Source organism: Macrobrachium rosenbergii, chromosome 46 (genome assembly GCF_040412425.1).
Source record: "Macrobrachium rosenbergii isolate ZJJX-2024 chromosome 46, ASM4041242v1, whole genome shotgun sequence".
In the NCBI taxonomy this organism is placed as follows: domain Eukaryota; kingdom Metazoa; phylum Arthropoda; class Malacostraca; order Decapoda; family Palaemonidae; genus Macrobrachium; species Macrobrachium rosenbergii.
The window spans coordinates 19,891,015-19,910,711 of NC_089786.1; the positions used below are offsets into that span (position 1 = coordinate 19,891,015).

Genomic DNA, 19,697 nt, shown 5'->3' on the forward strand with positions numbered 1-19,697 from the left:
CTACCCTCGTTTTGTGTTTACAAATATGATAATCCTATTTTCATATATCTCTACTGCCTACCTTAAAGTTTAAACAATTTACAAATTTCTTTTGATATTAAAGGATCAAGTTTATACATCCCTTGACTGATATTCATATTATGGTTGTAACTTTCTTTTATGAAGCTAGATTCAATGATGTTCCTTTCAGTGCATTATTAGAATATACAATCCTTTTGCCCCTTCCCAGTTGATAGCATGATTGTTCTCCCTAACATGTACAAATATACCACAAGCAAATATATTGATGATGAAATAGATAAGATTAGGAAAGCAGGCAAAAAATTTAAATATCCTGATAGTGTATTAAACAGTGCATTTGAAGCGGCAAAAAGACTATGTATCAAAACCAGAAAGAACCTTACAACACAAAAAAATTTGCTTGTTCTGCCTTATAATAATAGTATGAAAGATATCCCTCATCTTCTTAAGAATTTTGGTGTTAATGTCGCATTTAAGAACAATACAACAATGAAAAATGTACTTATCAAGAACTCCCCAGACAATATTAAAGGGTGTGTATATAAAATTCCGTGTAAGTCTTGTGACAACTTTTATATTGGCCAAACCGGGAAAGCACTGGAAAAAGAATTGAACAACATAAGAAATGTGTGAGATATGCACAAGGGAACAGTGGTATATTTGTACATGTTAGGGAGAACAATCATGCTATCAACTGGGAAGGGCAAAAGGATTGTATATTCTAATAATGCACTGGAAAGGAACATCATTGAATCTAGCTTCATAAAAGAAAATTTACAACCATAATATGAATATCAGTCAAAGGGATGTATAAACTTGATCCTTTAATATCAAAGAAATTTGTAAATTGTTTAAACTTTAAGGTAGGCAGTAGAGATATATGAAAATAGGATTATCATATTTGTAAACACAGTACAAGGTAGTAATGTTAATGAGTTTCCAAACTCACTTCTCCATGACACCTGTCAGGTGTGGATCTGAGGTGGGGTATGGTCTGTTTATCAGCAATGTCCCCTGAGAGTCTATTGTGATTTTTAGCCAAATGAGTTTTAAAGGCCACTCCTACCTCGACACCGGCCTGAGTGAGGATATGGAGCCTCTAACGGTTGTGTATGTTCGTCAGTACTGTTCTTGTAGTATATATATTTGTGACTTCTCACACTCTGTATCAGTCCTTTCAGTCAATGGCTTGGAAATAAAGTCGAAACTGGTCCAGGACCTACACACCGTTTCTTATTTTCACTCTGTGGTAATGTGTGATATATATATATATATATATATATATATATATATATATATATATATATATATATATATATATATATATATATATATATATATATATATATATACATATATATGTATATATATATAATATATATATATATATATATATATATATATATATAATATATATATAATATATATATATATATATATATATATATATATATATATATATATATATATATATATATATATATATATATATATATATATATATACATATATACATATATTATATATATATATACATATATACATATATTATATATATATATATATACATATATACATATATACATATATACATATATATATATATATATACATATATATATATATATACATATATACATATATACATATATATATATATATATACATATATACATATATATATACATATATATATATATATATATATATATATACATATATATATACATACATATATATATATATATATATATATATATATATATATATATATATATATATATATATATATATATATATATATACAGAATACAAAGGCTTAGCTAGGGAAGCCCCAAACATCTTCAAAATAGATACCTTGTCATCATAAAGCAAAGCAACCAAAGTATCATGCCAAAGTTGTAAGGACCAGTGGATGATGAAAATCAAAAGACACTCCTAAGGGTCTCTTCAAAAGAAGCATTGTCCTGGAGAGTATACAAATCTTCTACAGCTTCCTCATCTGAGTCCTCTACTTACACTATCCTTAGATCAATGAAAGTATGTGGAAACACTCCAAAGCTTCTGAAGAAAGACAACATCCTGGGGCTACACTTGTAGGAGGCAACAGAGGAAGAGCTAGACAGAAGGAACAAAGAGGTAAAGTATCACAGGAAGATACAAGACATCAATACAACACACAGATGTGACCAGCAAGGAGACAGCTGAGGGTGAAACAAGGAGGAGCCAAAAAGGACAATGAAATGAGACTGGGCAGACTGGACTCAGGAGAGCTTCGCTTACTAAAAAGAGGTGGAGACAACCAATGAAAGTCATGACTATGCTTCGGTGACTGAGGACCCTCACACGTGCAAGTCTCTTCAGAATCCAAACATACTGGATCACGAGACAAAGATGCCTCTTGATTGGGTCTCTGGATGCTCTTAAGTAGGGGAGACCTCATAAGTAAATCTGGCACCATGCAACCTGGCAATAAAATATCTTGTAAAAGTAGAACTGTGATTGAAGATAAAGCAACTGACTTTTGAGAACAATATAAAAAGCACTGCACTGGGCATGGACAAGGAAACCAGAGTGGCTGAGTCTATCAAGGTAGCTTAGTACAAGTACATCAAAGCAGACTTGGACTCTGAAGTTGTCAAATATCCCGGAGCAGACAAACTGTTACCCAACATGTTACATGGGAGCCAGGAGGTACACAACAGCACTCATGTACACCAAGGCTGAGTGCTAAGGGACAGCCAAGAACAAAAACATGGAGCGGGTGAGTACATGGAGCAGGCAAGTAACTGAGGCCATCTGGTATGATAAGGCAGAAGTGTATGTAGAAGCCAACATAGAAGCTGTTGCACACACATACAGTAGCAGGAGTCTGTGTCAGAGTAGAAGCGTACGCCAGTGAGACCACAGAAGACAGGTGAGCACTCATTCAACAGATGTCACTGAGGCATTAAGAGTCAAGTGCATGAACAGTGAGATAGCAAGCAATGTAATTAAAGGACTGTGAGGCCATGACCAACTCACCCATACATGAATTAACTGCAGCTAAAAATGGTCCTGGAACACAAGCAACCTTCTTCATCTAGGCCAGGGAAGAGTCATCTGCTGAACACACGATCTTCAATTAAGGGGGAAGCATGAGTGAATCACAGGAGGAGGCAAAAAAAGAGTATGATGTCTCGTAAAAACAATGGGGGGATTCCCAGGCACGCGAGATCCATGAAGTCGAAGTTTTGTTAATCAAGAACACAGGAAGGGGTCAAGACTATAGATGGCCAACATCTATTACCATAAGCACTACAGACAAAGAAGCATCATCACCAGACAAGACTCTACACTTGACAGTCATGGATGCAGCGAAACAAGAGGAAGAGTCAGAAGATTTACTCAAGTGCGGTGCCTAATGCACAATATTTATACTCAGTTCTGAGCATATAGGAACCAGTGATAAACAGTCCATCTCACGTGAAGGGCGCTACATATATGGCCTTTATCTAAGGACATAAAAAAACTAACTCCATGACTTCTCAATACTGGCACAATTAAGACTTCTCAATACTGGCACAATTAAGGGGAAGTATTCAAATCACTATTAGAGGTATAAAGTATCTCAATACTAGGCAAGTAAAAATATGCAGAAATGAATAGCCAAATTGAAAAAAAAACAATAGCAACTTTTATTATGAACTGATGGAAGCAGCAAAATATTTTGATCAATAAATTAAACCTGAGAAGTACTAAGAAAAAGGAAAAATTTGCTCTACAAAGCTCACGTTAAACAATAGCAAAAATTGACGATAATTACAAAATGACTTAAATAACTTGAATGATGAGATAACAAAAAAATTGAAAAAGCAATTATTTAATAACACAACTGTGGTCAGACTGCCATCAACCAAAAGGCAAGAAAAAACTGAATTAGTGATAAATTCACTAAACACTAAGCAAAATACAATAATTGGGAAGCACAGAAGCACAACCAACTCTGAAGAAATCACATGTAGGAATGATGCCTCATCTACCAAGCAAGTAGTGAGTACGCTTGGCAAGGGCATTGGATCTTTCTCCTTGCAAGATCTTTCAAACTGGTATAACTGGGCCCATTCACAGGAAGTAAAGGCTACTTCATGATTAGTGGGCATAGTGTCCATACAACCCTATCACTCATGTGCCCACACCAGTCGTCTATGAATATCCTCAGACACTGTAGTTTTTTGTCAGACAAACATAAGAAGATCATTAGTAGCAAAGAACATGTGTCACCTGTAGCTTCAAACTGATGGATATCTGAAGCCTCAATTTTTATGTAGACTGGATAACAGGCTGCATGATGAGAGGGACTGGGATGAGGGAACTTACTACGAGTTGTGTATTAGTTTGCAAAACTAATTTTATTTAATGAAAATTTAAGTTTGTTTCATTACAGCCTCATTAATCATATATATAGCAATTTAGGTAGAAGGATCATGCTACTGAATGCCCTAGAATAGTGGACAAGACCTAAGAGATCCAGAAGAGTACTTGGAGACTAAAAAAAAGTCAAGAACCATGGAGCTTTTAAAGTGTAAAGTAAAGTGTTTGTTTTTGTACAGATGCCAGTTGAAAACCTGTCTTTAGGATACCATGTCAGAATGAATCTGAGGCTAGAGAATTAGGAAATTGAAGGTGATTGCCTTTTGCCCTATCCAATAGTAAAACTTGGTCCTTTGGCTACTGCCAGTCCCAATGAATACATATCCCTCCACAGGTGTGTTAAATCCTTAAGACAAAACTTTGCAAAGGTAGACAGACACCTTGAAGTACCTGCATTTAATGTGACATTTACATCCAAAATAATGTCTAAAAATCAAAGAAGTAAAGATGGTTCTGATGTCATAGACTACCTGTGATCCTGTTGCTGAGTAAAAACAGTGGGGAACAGTGGAACAGCTTTTAATAGAACAAAAACTTTACAAAAAGGGAAAGTGATCAATTGATAAATTATGGTCCACGCTAGTTTACTTCTGTCCATCAGACTAAAGACTGTTCAAATGAGGGAACATTTGGGAATAAAAAAAACCTGGGCATCTATAATAATAAATTTGTGATGGAACAAATATTCATATTAGTGTAAAGAATGAAACCTTACTCCTTTCCCATACTAAGCAGGTTTAAGGTGGGTGTAGTTCTTATAATAATATCTCTCTATCTCTTTTTTTCAGTATCATTTATTTATCAGTTAAAAAGAAAACAGGTTTTGACGTAGGAAAAACCTATTTTTGGTAGTCGCTGTTGAGTCCTCCAGGAGTTACCTTCCATGGTCTAACAGGGCTCCATGGTGACCAAACTAACATCAAAGAATTCCCTTCTAGTTGGCCTTTTTGGCCAGGTACTGTGTCAAAATGATTAACATTATAACACGTGATGGAGTATATAATGGACTCAAAGATAAGAGGGCACTTTTCCTTATCTTCAGCGAAGCTGAACCCAGTTTTTCCAACGTCAAAGAACCTACAAGAAAGAGAAGTGACTAATGCGCATATGCATCTGCCCTGTTTTTTACAACCAGGCCATTAAAAGACCAAGGAAACATTACTCTCTGATGGTCAATGCAGGATGATCCCTTGCCCAAATCCCATGCATTTTCATCAGGGAAGTGGGAGGGTTTTGAGGACTCAACAGCGACTACCAAAAATAGGTTTTTCCTACGTCAAAATCTGTTTTTTGATAGCAAAGTCACTTGTTTCATCCTCAAGGAACTTTACAAAGAAATTTACAGGTGACGAAAAAGGCTCAAGCTCTCAATTTTTAATCCCAACACCCCAAAGGAAAAAACATTTCTGGTCCGAGGTCAAGCCACAAATTTCAAGTCCCATTCTTTATTCCAAATACTCTTCAGGTTTTGGTACCAAGGAACAAGAACCTATACATGAACTTACATTTTAGGATGTAGTTCTACAGTGGCTTACCTAAGCATGCTGGGTTTGGGTGCGTACTGTCGCCCTTCTCCCAGCGACAGCATACTCACTGTCAATAATAAGACCCCTGGTTTTCTGCTGTAGCACCTAGAGGTTAGGGCTAACCATGCCACCTACTGATACACGGTGTAGTAGAATTTGTTCGAGCATGTGGCAATAATTTAACTGATGACCTCCCTGTACATTCAGAGACTTCTTCGAAAGAGACATTTCTGAAGAAGGCCAAAGGCGTACTTACTTTCCTAATATCATGTGACCTTGGAAAGGGGTGTGGATTTGCCTTTTTAATGAGACACGCTACAATGAGACACACTCAGCCCTTGTAGAAGCTCACGGATTGGTATAAATATCGTTGGTGCTGGACTCTAGCTGGCACCAAGTGAGCTGGGCGCCAGCCAAGCTGCTGGGAGACCACAAAAGCCTTAAGCTCTAAAGTTGGCGCCAGATTGTAGCTGGTGCCAGGCAAGCTGAGCACCAGGGGATCCCAAAGCTCTGGGCACTGGGGGCTTGAGCTGGCTGCCAGGCAAGCTAACAGCCCGAGGCTCAGGAAGTTCTAAAGCTAGCAACAGACTGTAGCTGGCGCTCAAAGAGCTGGGTGCCAGCAGAGCTAAAAGTTAAGGTTTCACATCTTAAGATAGTGAGGTGTGAAGGACAATTATGCTTCCAGTAGATCAATGCAGAATGGAAGTAATGGCCATGTGTGCCTGTGAGACGTGAAGGATGATATACTTCCAGTAGGCTGATGCCAAATGGAAGTAAGGGACATATGTGCCTGAAAGCTAAAAGCTAAAGAAGTGGAGGCTGCTCAGATAACCTTAGCTCTCACTAAAAGGCAGAGTTGTTCTTCTGAATCTGAGTGTTTTAGAAATTCTCTTAAGGATGAAAGACAATGTGATCTTAATACAAGGGAGAGGGGGTTCTTGACCAAACATCAAAGGACAAGAAAGCCCTCTAGATTATCAAGTCCTGTTCAGGTAAATACCTATAAAACTCCAATTGGACAGAAAGTTCACTCTTTTCCCTCAGAGTTGGTGAGCGCTCCTGGGTGCTTGGAGCATGCACTAGCGCCAGGTGAGCTGGACACCAGGCGAGTTAGGAATTCGGGAGCTGGCCGGAGCTCCTAGAAGCCAAGGATGTCCGTTATGCTCTAAGGGAGAAAGAACGGATCCTGGTCTCGGATGGATCCTCGTTCTTGGCTAAAATCAAAGGAAAAAACGAGGATAACACATCCCCTGCTTCCTGGCTGGGTGTGAAAAAGGCTTGCGAGGTCTTTGAGATGAAGATGAAAGATCCAGGTCTCTGTGCTTAACCAGGGATAAGCATAGATCAGTACCTCTTCAAGGACAGAGAGAAAACCTAGGTCTTCTCAGAAACAAAGAGGTAATCTGCAGCAAGGTCAGGTGTGTCTAAAAAGAAGAGATGAATAGTCTGAGACACCAACTTTGGAAGACAACCAGTAAGTCTGGGAGATGGAGGAAGAGGGGTGACTTCTGAATCTTGTAATAGCCTCTACAACACGTCTTGAAGACTCTTCGAAAGACAATCCTATGGACAGTCCGGTTTCTGTCTGGGCAAGAGCGGACCCCCGTGGTAGTATATCTGAAGCTAGGTTGTCTGAGAAGACACAGTTATGGGGAAAGATCTTGAAGAGTCCACCAGTAACTGGAAACTGAGCCTGAGACTGTTCAGCACTTCCTCGACCATGTAGAAGGTTCTTTGAAGAGGCAAACAGGTCAAAGGTTGACTTGCTTCATACAATAATGAGATTCTGACAACTCAGGGAATCGAAAGGCCATGATGGGAAGGACAAGCTTCTGACGGCCCAGTACGTCCTTTGACGCTTCGTCCCTGAATAAATCAAATGACTAGAAGACTTGATTGATCTGTCAACAGAGGAAGAACTCCGCTGACTGGTTGAGAGGAAATGCTGGATCCAGCTTCTCTGCTCCATTAGATGCATTAGGACTGAGGTCTAATCCAAACACACTACCATAGAGCTAGGGTCAAGCAGTACTAGGGCCATAAGAGGAAACACTAGCTCTCCAAAGTATAAGTGAGGTTCCGTTATTCTTGGGGACCAAGTCGTGGACATCTTCCCGGTTCTTCAAATGGGCTACTTTGACCTAGATCTGAGGTGCTGACAAGAAGACTAGAACTAAGCTCAGCATAAGAAGGAATTCCCTTGCACAAGTCATGTTCAGACAGCATCACTGGAAATCCAACTAAAGAAACCTGGGCTAAGAAGCAACACGGAGGTGTCCAACTGTGTTCCTGTCCCCGTGAAGGTTACTGTCAAGAGGCTCCGAGCCCCTTTTCTTCGAAGATAATGAAGTCAGTCGACATTTAAAGACTGAAGTAATGCCCAGGCAAAAGGGGAAGTCAAATGCAGGAAGAGCTAGTAATCGGGAGGTCGAAGCAAAGACTCCCTACCTGTCCCGAAAGGCGGAACTAAAAAAACTCTCTGGGGTTCGGAAGGGGATCTGGAAGAGTGCTCCCTGCGTATCCAAGTTCCTATCCAATTGCCCTGGAGAATGGGTGAAAGAATTGTCTGGATCGTTCCCCTCTTGACCTTCATCTACTGTCTAAGAGAGAGAAATAAAGAACTGTGGTCGTGCAGCCCATCATCAGGAGAGGAGCTCAAGAAAAAAATGTCGAGCGCTCCAAAGCTAGTGTCAGAACGGCGTCATTTGGGAGCGATAGCCCATTGCAACTATGTGAATCTCACAGTGGAAGAGATCCTTCTAGAGAATACAAAAACAAGAATAAAAAAAAACTCTTCTGAGTCCATACATGACAAGGCACGGAAACACTCCAAGGCACCGAGCCTCTGGCACTGGGTGCTCTGGCACTGGACACTCGGACACTAGACTTTTGGTGGATAGTGTAACAGGACCAACAAATTACCAAGTTGGTGCTGAATGGTCTCCAATGAAGCAAAGGAGTCGACGAAACCAATGTAGAAAGGTGAAGAGGTAGCGTCCGTACTCCTGAGTGTGGTGTCAGATAGCTGATAGCTAGCTCGAAACGGACAGGACGACGAGTGGACATAGGACACAGGTGGAAACGCAAGTGTGAGCTCGGACACTGGCCACTCAGACACATATGGATGCTAGGAACTGGGCTCTCGGAAATTGGGAGCTTGGAACTCGGACACTCAGAACCTGGGAGCTCAAAAGTTGGGAGCTCGGAACTCGGGAACTTGGGCATCACTAGTCTATACTTTGATCCATAACTAACCACATTGGGATCCAGAAAGTGTCAATGGAGCCTCTTGTCCATACTGGAATCCTAATCTTGTTCACACTGGGATCTGCAAACCGAAAAAACATCATCGGCGCCACTATGGCCAAGGTAAGTACATCTTCATGGATGCCTTTTCAATGGCTGTCCATCGAGACCTGCGGACAACAGGTTCAACTGAGGGGTAACTATCCGGGGCAAAACACTTTTGTACTCACTTGGACTAACAGTATGCCTCCTCCCAATTTTGCAGGGGAGTTTGACAGGAACTGGGTTTATGAAATCTGATAGGGCCGGATAGTTACCTCCTCACTACGCACCCAACAAAACGCCTTTCCAGTGGCTGTCTGCCGATACCTGGGACCACAACAGGCTCGACTGAGGGGGCAACAACCTGTGTGAAACCCTCCGACCTCCCTTGGACTTCCAGTTTGCCTCCTCCCAGGTTTGCAAGGGAGTTTGACAGGGACCTTCTGTCTAGGAGCATCAGGGGACAAGTAGTCACCTCCTCCACTGCACTACACTTCACTATAACAAGGTTAACATCTGTTAACCAAGACACAAGACTGGCAAAGGTATGGAAAGGGAAGCAAGGGAGCCAGGTGTGGGAGCATGTGGTAAGACGGCTAGTAGGAGAGAATTGGCGCCAGGGTGCAAGAGCTGGCGCTGAGCGCATGAGAGAGGGTGCTGGGGGTAAAGCTGGCACACGAGATTGGTGCCAGCAAGGTTCGTAGCGGGAGCTGGTTCTCAGCTATCGAGAATGTCAACTCATAGCTGCCAACAAAAACCCACAATTTTCTCCTTACTACTTTCTGCCTAACACTGAGTTCTGCAAAGGAAGGTGTAATGGTTATGTTAAAAATTTATTTACCGGAGGCTTCCAAGAAGCATAGGTCCGGTAAATAAAAAATAATTGCAAAAGTTGCAGGCCTAATGAAATGGCAAAATACCCAAGAACTACTTTCAAAGCAATTATGGGTGGCTTGCAGGAAGCACATGGCCGATAAACAAATCACAAATTGCCAAAATTATGGTCTAATGAAAGATAGTAATGCAATGTTGTAACATCTGAAAATTACTTCAAAGCAAAAACATTATCGGCATCTTGCCAGTAGCCTATGGTTGGTAAACAGTTCATGAATTGCAAAAGCTAATGCCTACTGAAAAGGCGTCATATGCCGATTACTTTATAATGGAATGCCATAACATACAAGAATTACTTTTAAGGCAAAACTATTATCTTCAGCTTGCTAATATATTAAGGCCGTGAAACAATTCATAAATTGCCAGGGTTATGGCCTAATGCAAACCCTAACATACACCAATTATTTTATAATACAGTGTCTAGACCAATGACTTTATAATGGAGTGTCGTAACACTCGAGAATTACTTTTAAAAACAAAACTATTATCGCTGGCTCGCTAGTAGTTTATGGCTGGATAACAATTCATAAACTGCCAAAGTTATGGCCTAATGAAAATGCGTAACATACAATTTACTTTTATAATGGAATGTCGTAACATCCGAGAATTACTTTTAATGCAAAACTATTATTGACGCTGCCAGAAGCCTAACCGGTAAACAAACCATCAATGCAAATGGCGTCGTTTCCCTCCGGCTCGATGATGACTGAATCAACATAAAACAAAATAAGAAAAAACTCATCCTGAAAGATTTCAGCTTGAAGGCTACAACATACGCGTTCTGATGGCCGATTTAAACAATTCTCCATCGGCAGGGGTTCCATTCTGCAGGTGTGATGGTAACCGAAAATCGCTGATAACCGGCGATTTTCAGTGCTTTTTCAGCGATTTTCAGTGCTTATTGGCGCTGAAAAGCCCCGATTTTCAGTTATCGGCACCTCTGTTAGGTATGTATCGGCACCAATACCCAATTATTGGCACCGATATGCAGAAATCAGAGATTTTCAGGTGCTGAAAATTGCCAATTTCCATAGAAGTTTGGCTAACCTGATTTACCCTTTCGGTAACCTCAAATTGTCTATCAATGTTAAAAAGGTCATGGCATAATAAGTTTCTATAACAAAATTGTCTAATATTATTGCATTAATACTAATTATCACTTTGTCAAACAAGAAAAAAAAGATGGCAAACAGCGTAGCCTAGCAATCTACAGTACTTCTAACTTCTCACCTTAAACAAACAAAAGCCTACCCATTAAAATTTTAAAGAACTAAAACTTTTCACTGGGTCTTAAAACTAAGTACTCAGCTTGATTGGTGTAATGATGCTCAAAAAATGCATAGTCAAACACAATTTCCGGAGCACAATCAGGAGATAAGTGAACTCTTGGACAGACCAGAGTGTAATGAGCAAGATGGCTGACACATGCTGTTGTCACATCTGTGCAAGTGGAACATTGTAGGGCAGGAGACAGGGCCCTCCTGTCCTTAGTCCTTTATATTCTAACACTGTGACAACAACCACTATTCTGGCTGAGACCAACTATAAAAAAATTCTTTGTAATTGGTTAGTTTGTTTTATGGAGCCTTGGAGGGGGACCATCAGAGTGTAACTCCTTTGAGGACAAGCGTTGTTACACTATCAAAAATTCCAATATATACCTTCCAAAAGGGACTGATGTTTCAAACAAATGTTTAGCCTTTTATCATACTTTCTTACATTTTTATGTGACTTACTTTGTAAACTTATAATTACTAAAAATGGAGCAAAATCTTTCAGTTAATTACTTACTTGTCACCTTCCTTTTGCAAATTATTTTTCTTGATGTAATCTGTAACCACTCTTCTCACATCCCCTGTGCTCAAAACATCACCTTTACTGTAAGTATATGAATTCAGAAATAGATCATCACAAAGAATGACCAGACTAACAAATATACACTTCAAAAACATTCTAAAAAAAGCAGGTATTTATAACATGAAACAGATTTTTTTCATACAAACCCATCAATAATGTTGAGTCCTTGTCTGTGGCCTTGTTTGTACCCAGACACATACTATCTTATGTCCTGCATACAATGAGAAATAAGAGCTACCCTTGTGCATGCACACTATGGGCTCACTCATAAGTACCAACTGGTCTCTTTATAATTTGCATAGGCTGGAAGTGAAACAGTTAGAATCAGGGGATGGGAGGTGAGCATTCCACAAGCAATTGGTGGGTTTGTTATGAAAAACATGTTTTATATTACAAGATCTTAGTTTGTTTCAAACCGTCTAATTACGCTGAACTTAAATCACAATTTAGAAGGGAATTTAAGGTAAGCTGAGAATCCTAGATTTTTGGCAAGGGTCTGATGGATCCAGTGAGGCAAGTACCAAGTCTCAAAGTTTTCATAATGAATTCTTAAGTTGTGGTAACATCCAAAGATTACAATAAGGAGTCTGTACTTGGCAAGCTGTCTAAAGAGTATGCATCGGCAAGCCATTTGAGACATAAAATCATATTACCCCACAAGACTATGTATCCTGAGTATGGATGAGATTCGGTTAAAAGGTTAGAAAAAGGTAGAACAAGATTGCAATACATCCTCCACAACTGGTGAAACTTCTGCTTCAACTAACAACCTCAACAAGTACAAATGCATCCTCTTGTGCATCATATCTATTGTGATAAAAATTGGCAGTGATAAGTGGAATCTCCAAGAACCTATATTTCATACAGCTGAAATTTCAATACTTTATTCCTTTTAAAGGCTAAGAAGTTTATTACACCCTGATCCCATGAACAGTACCTATTACCTGACTAGCCTTATCTTCTAACACATCATTATAGGCTCATGAAAAAGACACACGTCAGCCAGAAAGATGCAGATTTCTTGGAGATGTCTTCCATTGGCCCATGGATAAGAACAGTCTGGAGTCATCACCTCTTTGATGTCTCAACCTCTTCAACTACAGGCAGATAGCTCTCACTGGGTAAAACAATATGTTCTTCATCTCATAAGTAACAGAAAACACGGTTGGAATGGCAAACACAGACCCATGGAAGACCAACCTCTGGTATGGGTAACACTGCATAATAAGGCATGGCATTTGCTCACATCTCTCAATGATGCTAAAGCCAGCAAAAAAGCACTCTTCTTCATAACAATTTTTTTAGGAAAATTCCTAAAGAAGTTCGTAGGATACCCTTGAAAAACCGCAAAGAACCAGCAAGAAATCCCACTTGGGTGTCTGAATCATAAGACATGGCAACTCCTTTTCAAAATGATCGATGAGTTTTTAAGATCTTTTGAAGCAGTGACTTTGAGACACTTTTGTAACAACTTGTGACATACAGCATTGTATCCTTTGACTGCAGAGACAGGCAGTTTCAACTTGTAACAGGACAGCACTGAATCCATTAACTGCAGAAAAGATTCTTCTGGTGGTGGTAATGCAGGAAGGCAGTGATCATATTGAATAAGATTTGTTCATCTGATTAATATTCCCCTCACTGTACCAGCTGCTGATCTGTCCCTTTGTCAGGTGCAAGTTGCTGTTCTAAGTTTGACCTACTAGAAGCATGCCCCATAGTTACCAATGTATTCTGATGGTAACACCTGTTTCCCTGGATGAGGGTGTCTGCCTGACATTCAACCTTCCTGGAAGAATCTCTGCATGATCCTTATGTCATTGGCCTCTGCCTACATATACCCACTGCTAGGCAATACACATGTTCAGATCTTGTCACTCCTTGGTTTCTGAGATATGCAACAATGGTGTTCTTCCTCAACACCCTTTCCTTCTAATTTGGCAGCAAGTGTGGAGGCCTAAAAACACTGACTTCAATTCTAGGAAGCTGATGTGCATCTTTCTATAAGCTACAAACCAGGTGCAAGTTGTCTCTTGATCAGGCCAAGGAAGTGAGGCCCCAACAGTGGGCCAATGTGTGTAAGTTGTTGCATCTGTGAATAAAATTTTTGAGTGCTAAGGAACTAGACAAATACAAAATTCTAGTGGCCTGGGTCATGACACTATAGTAGATCTTTCAGTACATCCTCTAAGGCCGCTTTCACACCAAGGTGGCACGTCGCACGTGGCAAGTGGCAGGTGGCAAGTGATGAGTGGCACGGTGATTTCAGAACAAGGTAGCACGCGCCACGTGTTTCAGGGTGGCAGTCCACTTCACAGTGCACAAGATGGCACCATTGGATGAGGAGGTTATTGTTGCTTTGATTGGTGCTATAGCCACCCACAGAAGAAGAAAAAGGAAGAGGTACTGGATATATCCGTATCTTAAAGACAATGTAGAGGCTCACAGTGTTTTATGTAGTTGCAAAGCAACTAGAGCTCGATGAAGAGAAGGTTCAGCTTTTTCACCGAATGCGGAAAGAAACTTTTTGCCATCTGTTGATGAATCAAAAAATCCTGATTTTCAGTGCTTCAAAAGTCTTCTACCAGACGTGGCAGGCTTCAGTGGTTCACAGAAAAGACGTTTTAAAATAAAAGTATTGGAACTCACATATGAAATATGTAATGAAGGATGAGTTTCTCGATTATCTAGTGTCTGTATATTCACACTCAACAGACAGCTATCTGCAGCATCCCGAAGCACATGACGTTATAGGTCAACAAGCAATGACAATGGAGCCTCAGGATCAAGACAGCTACTCAGGATTTACTGTACTGTAAAGTTTGGTGTTTGTTAATCATGATGCATAGGCTGTGAGAACCTATTTTGTGAATAATAAAGTATATTGGAAAAGGTCATGAGTATTGCTAAACACCCTATGTTATGTTTTATATGTCCCCTTTTGGAACTCAGTGCTGGGTTACCATTTTGGCTATACAGTAGTAGTAGTAGTAGTAGTAGTAGTAGTAGTAGTAGTAGTAGTAGTAGTAGTAGTAGTAGTAGTAGTAGTAGTAATAGTAGTAGTAGTAGTAGTAGTAGTAGTAGATGATGATGATGATAATAATAATAATAATAATAATAATAATAATAATAATAATAAAATTAATTAAATCGCAATGTATTTCTCATCTATTACTTTGTGTCACTGTTTCAACCATATTTTTCAATTGCTGGAGACAATAATGATTTATCATCGCTTAGAAATATGAGTAGTCGTTCCTGTGCGCTCACAAATTTTCTGTAGTTAGTATCTTTCGGCTGCATGTCCCTCTCATCAGGCAGTGTTGTCACATGTGCTTGCGCAAATCTGTGCCATATATCCAAAAGTTTTCATTTTGTTGTATATTTTGTTATTAAAATAAAAAAATGTAATACTACATCGTCTAATAATAAGTTTGGAGGTGAAAGTTCCATTAAAGTTTGACATCACAGTCCGGGGTGGCAAGTCGCACACTTAAAAAAAATGGACATGTTCAATGTCGGAATGGCATGCAAGTCGCATGTGGCTCATGCGACGAGCCACGCCACCTCGGTGAGAAAGGTTCCATAGGTTTCCTAATGTTCGTTTTCAAGTGGCGTGCTACGTGCCATGCCATGTGCGACGTGCCACCTTGGTGTGAAAGCGGCCTAAGGCTATGACTGTGAGAGTAATTCAGATATACAGTCAGCCAACAATTTGATGGCTGCCCTTACAAGGACTTCATCCTGAAGGAGCTGAGCAGAACTAACTTATCCAACAATGAAAGATGACCAATCATGGACTACCACAGCTTGGCATGAGGACTTACTTGGTACTAAGACTGAAAGATAACTGACAGAGGTCTACTGATACTGCTCAATGATGGGCATGCTAATGCTTTCGAGTGTCTCTCTACAACAACATTTATGTATGTAGCCTTAACAGATGAAACCAGTTCAGATTTCTGCCACATATAATCATGGCATTATTGCTTTAGATTTTTCAACTATTTCTGGTTGTGAGCAGTTAGTAAATGAACCCACACACTATCTTCACCTTGTAATCACAGATATTATTATTACTAAAACAGTTTAACCAGACCACTGAGCTGACTATCAGCTCCCATAGGGCTGGCCAGGTCTAGGCCAAAGGCCTAGCACTGGGACCAAATAGGTCATTTGGTATAATGATGAATGAATGAAGATGAAATTAAAAACTGCACAAAGGCATACACTCTCATACTTGAACACACTCACAATAAATACATTTATACTCATGTTTTCATATATACTCACTAAAAAGGTATATAAAAATTTAGAATAAGTTAAGTAACATTTTAAAATTTAGTTGTTTTAAAATTCATTAAACACCCTAAGGGTTTTCACATTTTTATCATTTACTTGTTTTATACTTCATCAATTAAATCACAGCTCCTCATGAACATTAAAACTGGTATTACTGAAAATGTAGATTCTGACAAAATTTCCTTCATTGATCTACTTCCAAAATTTAATCATCGCAGGTTATATTTTGGACATTCACACAATACTGTACATGCTTGACTATTATCAACACTTTGCACTCCATGTGTCAAACAAGTATAGCCTATTCGAAGACGCATCAGAATTACTTGAGCGTGTGTCTCTCTCTCTCTTATGATGAACTCCATTTCCCAACACTGGATTTTATCTGTTTTACTTTATTATTTTCAGGTTCTTCATTCCATATATTTTACCATTTACTTACAAAGATTGTTTTTATATAACTTATAGTCACTAATAGGGATGTTCACATTTTCTCTTGTCATGTGGACCGCTTCTTTAGTTGTTTTATCAGCCTCTTCATTTCCTTTAATCCCTACATGGGCATGGATCCAACATATTTCTATATTTATCACCTTTTCTAAAAAGCCTGCTGATTTCACTACTCCTAAGATTACTATTATTCTCAGAAGGTTAGTTGGACTTGCAAGTTTGCCGTCTTTGGCGAAATGAAAAAATTTCTGCATTACCTATGGGACTACATCCATCTTCATGCCCCTCTGAATTAAGGTCGTTTTCAATTTCACCTGTGTTTTTTTAAGGTTTTTGAGGACTGCTTTCCAAGCATCTTTGTAGGTTTGTTGTAGATAATAACTCACTACCAGCATTACAGTTTGGGTTTCTTAAAGGCCTTGGTAATTGCAATGCACTCATCAGTATCTACTGTCTTGCAGAATGCTCTTGATGAGGGTGCAGAGGCATGCATTGTTGTTTTAGATTTCAGTGCAACCTCTAACCATGTGAATTATGAACCACTTATCTACAAGCTAAGATTATTGGGAATTGGTGGATCTTTTATTAATATTTAAAATAAATTTTTAATAGGCAGAACTAAAAAGGTCTTTGTTAATAGCCAGTATAGTAGCTTTAGTAATGTAATTTCAGGTGTTTCTCAAGGCAGTGTTCTTGGATTTTTCTTAGTTATTATTGATACTAAGTGACAAGTCGCAAAGTCTAGAGAACAAACTGATAGCATGTGCTGATGCAGCTACTCTTCTAAATTATTATTTTTATTATACAAGCCCACAGGGGCCATTGGCTTGAAATTCAAGCTTCCAAAGAATATGGTGTTCACCAGGATGAATTAAGAGGAAGTAAAGTAAAATATAGAAAGAAGAGATCCCACTTATAAAAAAATAAATTAAATAGATAAGTAGATAAAAAAAAAGTATTAAAATGCAAGAAGAATTGTATTAGGGTAGTAATGCACTGCATTTTCACTTGAACTTCTGAAGTTCCAATTACATGACATCCTCTGGGAGGCTCTTCCACAGTCTAACGTTGTGAGGAATAAAGGACCTCTGGAACCGAGAAGTTCAACAGTGAGGCACATTTACTGCATATTGGTACCTCTGTTCAGCGAATCTGGTTGCTCTTGGCATATAAAGGGGATCAGGGATCGATTGTGAATTTGAAAGATCTCTGTTGAAATACAACTTATAAAAAAGTAAAAAACAAGAGACCATCCATCAACGGTCCAAGTCATAACTGCTACTATTAGGGAACAAAAACCTACCACCATGAACCACTCTATCTAAATGACATAAATCTCTGGCAGAAGCAGACATCCACACCAGAGAACAGGATTCTAGTAAAAAACGTACAAATAACCTAAAACAGGTTGCATTGATTTTATCACTGTTATAATTACATGAGGCCTTACGAACAATACCTAACTTTCGTGCAGCATTTGCTGAAACTTTCATTAGATGTTTCTCAAAAGTTGGATGTTCCAGCCACCTGATGGGGAGTATGGGGTGGGACATCTGTACGAGATCTGCTAATCAACAGTGTTTTAGTTTTACTGGAGTTCAGCCTCATACCCCACCAGCTGCACCATTCACTGATCTGGTCCATGTCCCGATTGAGGCTGAGGGCAGCTTCATTTCTCATAAGTGGAGACTTTACTACTCCCACAAATGCTGCATCATCAGCATATTGAACAATCTTGTTTTCCAGGCCAACAACCATATCACTTGTATACACTAAAATTAACAGTGGAACTCCCGACACAATAGGTCTTTGTTCGCTAACGATCCCGTCCACAGCAACTCGCTGCTGCCTACCTGTAATGAAATCTTGAAGTAATCCTAAAACTTATCCACCCGGTCCAAGATTCTGATGTTTATAAATAAGTGTCTTGTGTTTTACTAAATCGAAAGCAGCACTAAAATCTGTTTGAATTACTCTGCACTCAAAACCCTTATCAAGGTTCCCATGCAAATGGCATGTCATAGTCTAAAAGAGCATCGCTGGTACCTAACTGCTTCCTGTATGCATACTGACTATCAGCTAACAATCCTTTAGATTCCACATCCTATAGTGGCTTAAAAATAAGTTTCTCAGGAACTTTAGAGAGCACAGGGAGAATAGAGATTGGCAGTCTGCAGATATGTTGCTCTTTGGAACACGCACTGTGTTACTAAGCTTGCATTCATCCACAAAGAATCTAGTAATCTTGGGAGACAACACAATAGAAACTTAAAAAAAAAAACAAAGAGAAGAAACCATCAGGATCTTTTCCACCCCAGCTATCAAGATTATCCAGAATTTTCTTAACATCCCTGAAGCAAAATGCAAATTTTATAAGAATAGGCTCAGGATGACAAGTATCAGAGAGAGGGACATACTCAGCAGATTGCTTAGCTTCAAAAGCTCGATGAAGTAGTTCAGCCTTTTCTCTAGGGCCAGTAACCAATCTGCCATTATCTGTTAGTAGTGGTGGAATGCAAGATAAGCCTGACCCAAAGATAGATGATGCTAATTTGGCAATGTTTTTCTTCTTCCATACCTTGGGTCTGTGGTTGCAGAATCTCTGAATAGAGATCTGATGCATTCATGAGTGGGGTAGGCTTTGGGGCATGAAGCTTAATCCTTTAAAACTCAAAGCATGATTGTTAGTTCATCCAGAACAATTTAGCCTTTGCATCCTGATTTACATCTAAACAGTACAGTTTTAAATGTCAGTGACTCTTTCAAGATTTTTGGTTAACTTTTGATTAGAAACTGACTTTTGAGAAGCATATATGTAATACTGATTCCTCTGTTTCTCAAAAAGCTAGTATCTTTCAGAAATGTATTTGAGTATTTCATGAAGAAGCTATTCCTGTATACTAAATGTTTTAACTCTGCCCTTCTTCCTTGTTTGGAGTAATGTTT

The 19,697-nt window shown here is 39.1% G+C and overlaps 1 protein-coding gene across 3 annotated transcripts in view; it reads right to left on the minus strand.

Moving 5' to 3' along the window:
* eIF2D (eukaryotic translation initiation factor 2D) overlaps window positions 1-19,697 on the minus strand; it is a 192,550-nt gene that overhangs the window by 33,222 nt on the left and 139,631 nt on the right. For all 3 annotated transcript variants that reach the window (XM_067089626.1, XM_067089625.1, XM_067089628.1), the window contains exon 10: window positions 11,934-12,020. In XM_067089626.1, coding sequence (XP_066945727.1) covers window positions 11,934-12,020 — 87 coding nt within the window. The remainder of the gene's footprint in view (window positions 1-11,933; window positions 12,021-19,697) is intronic.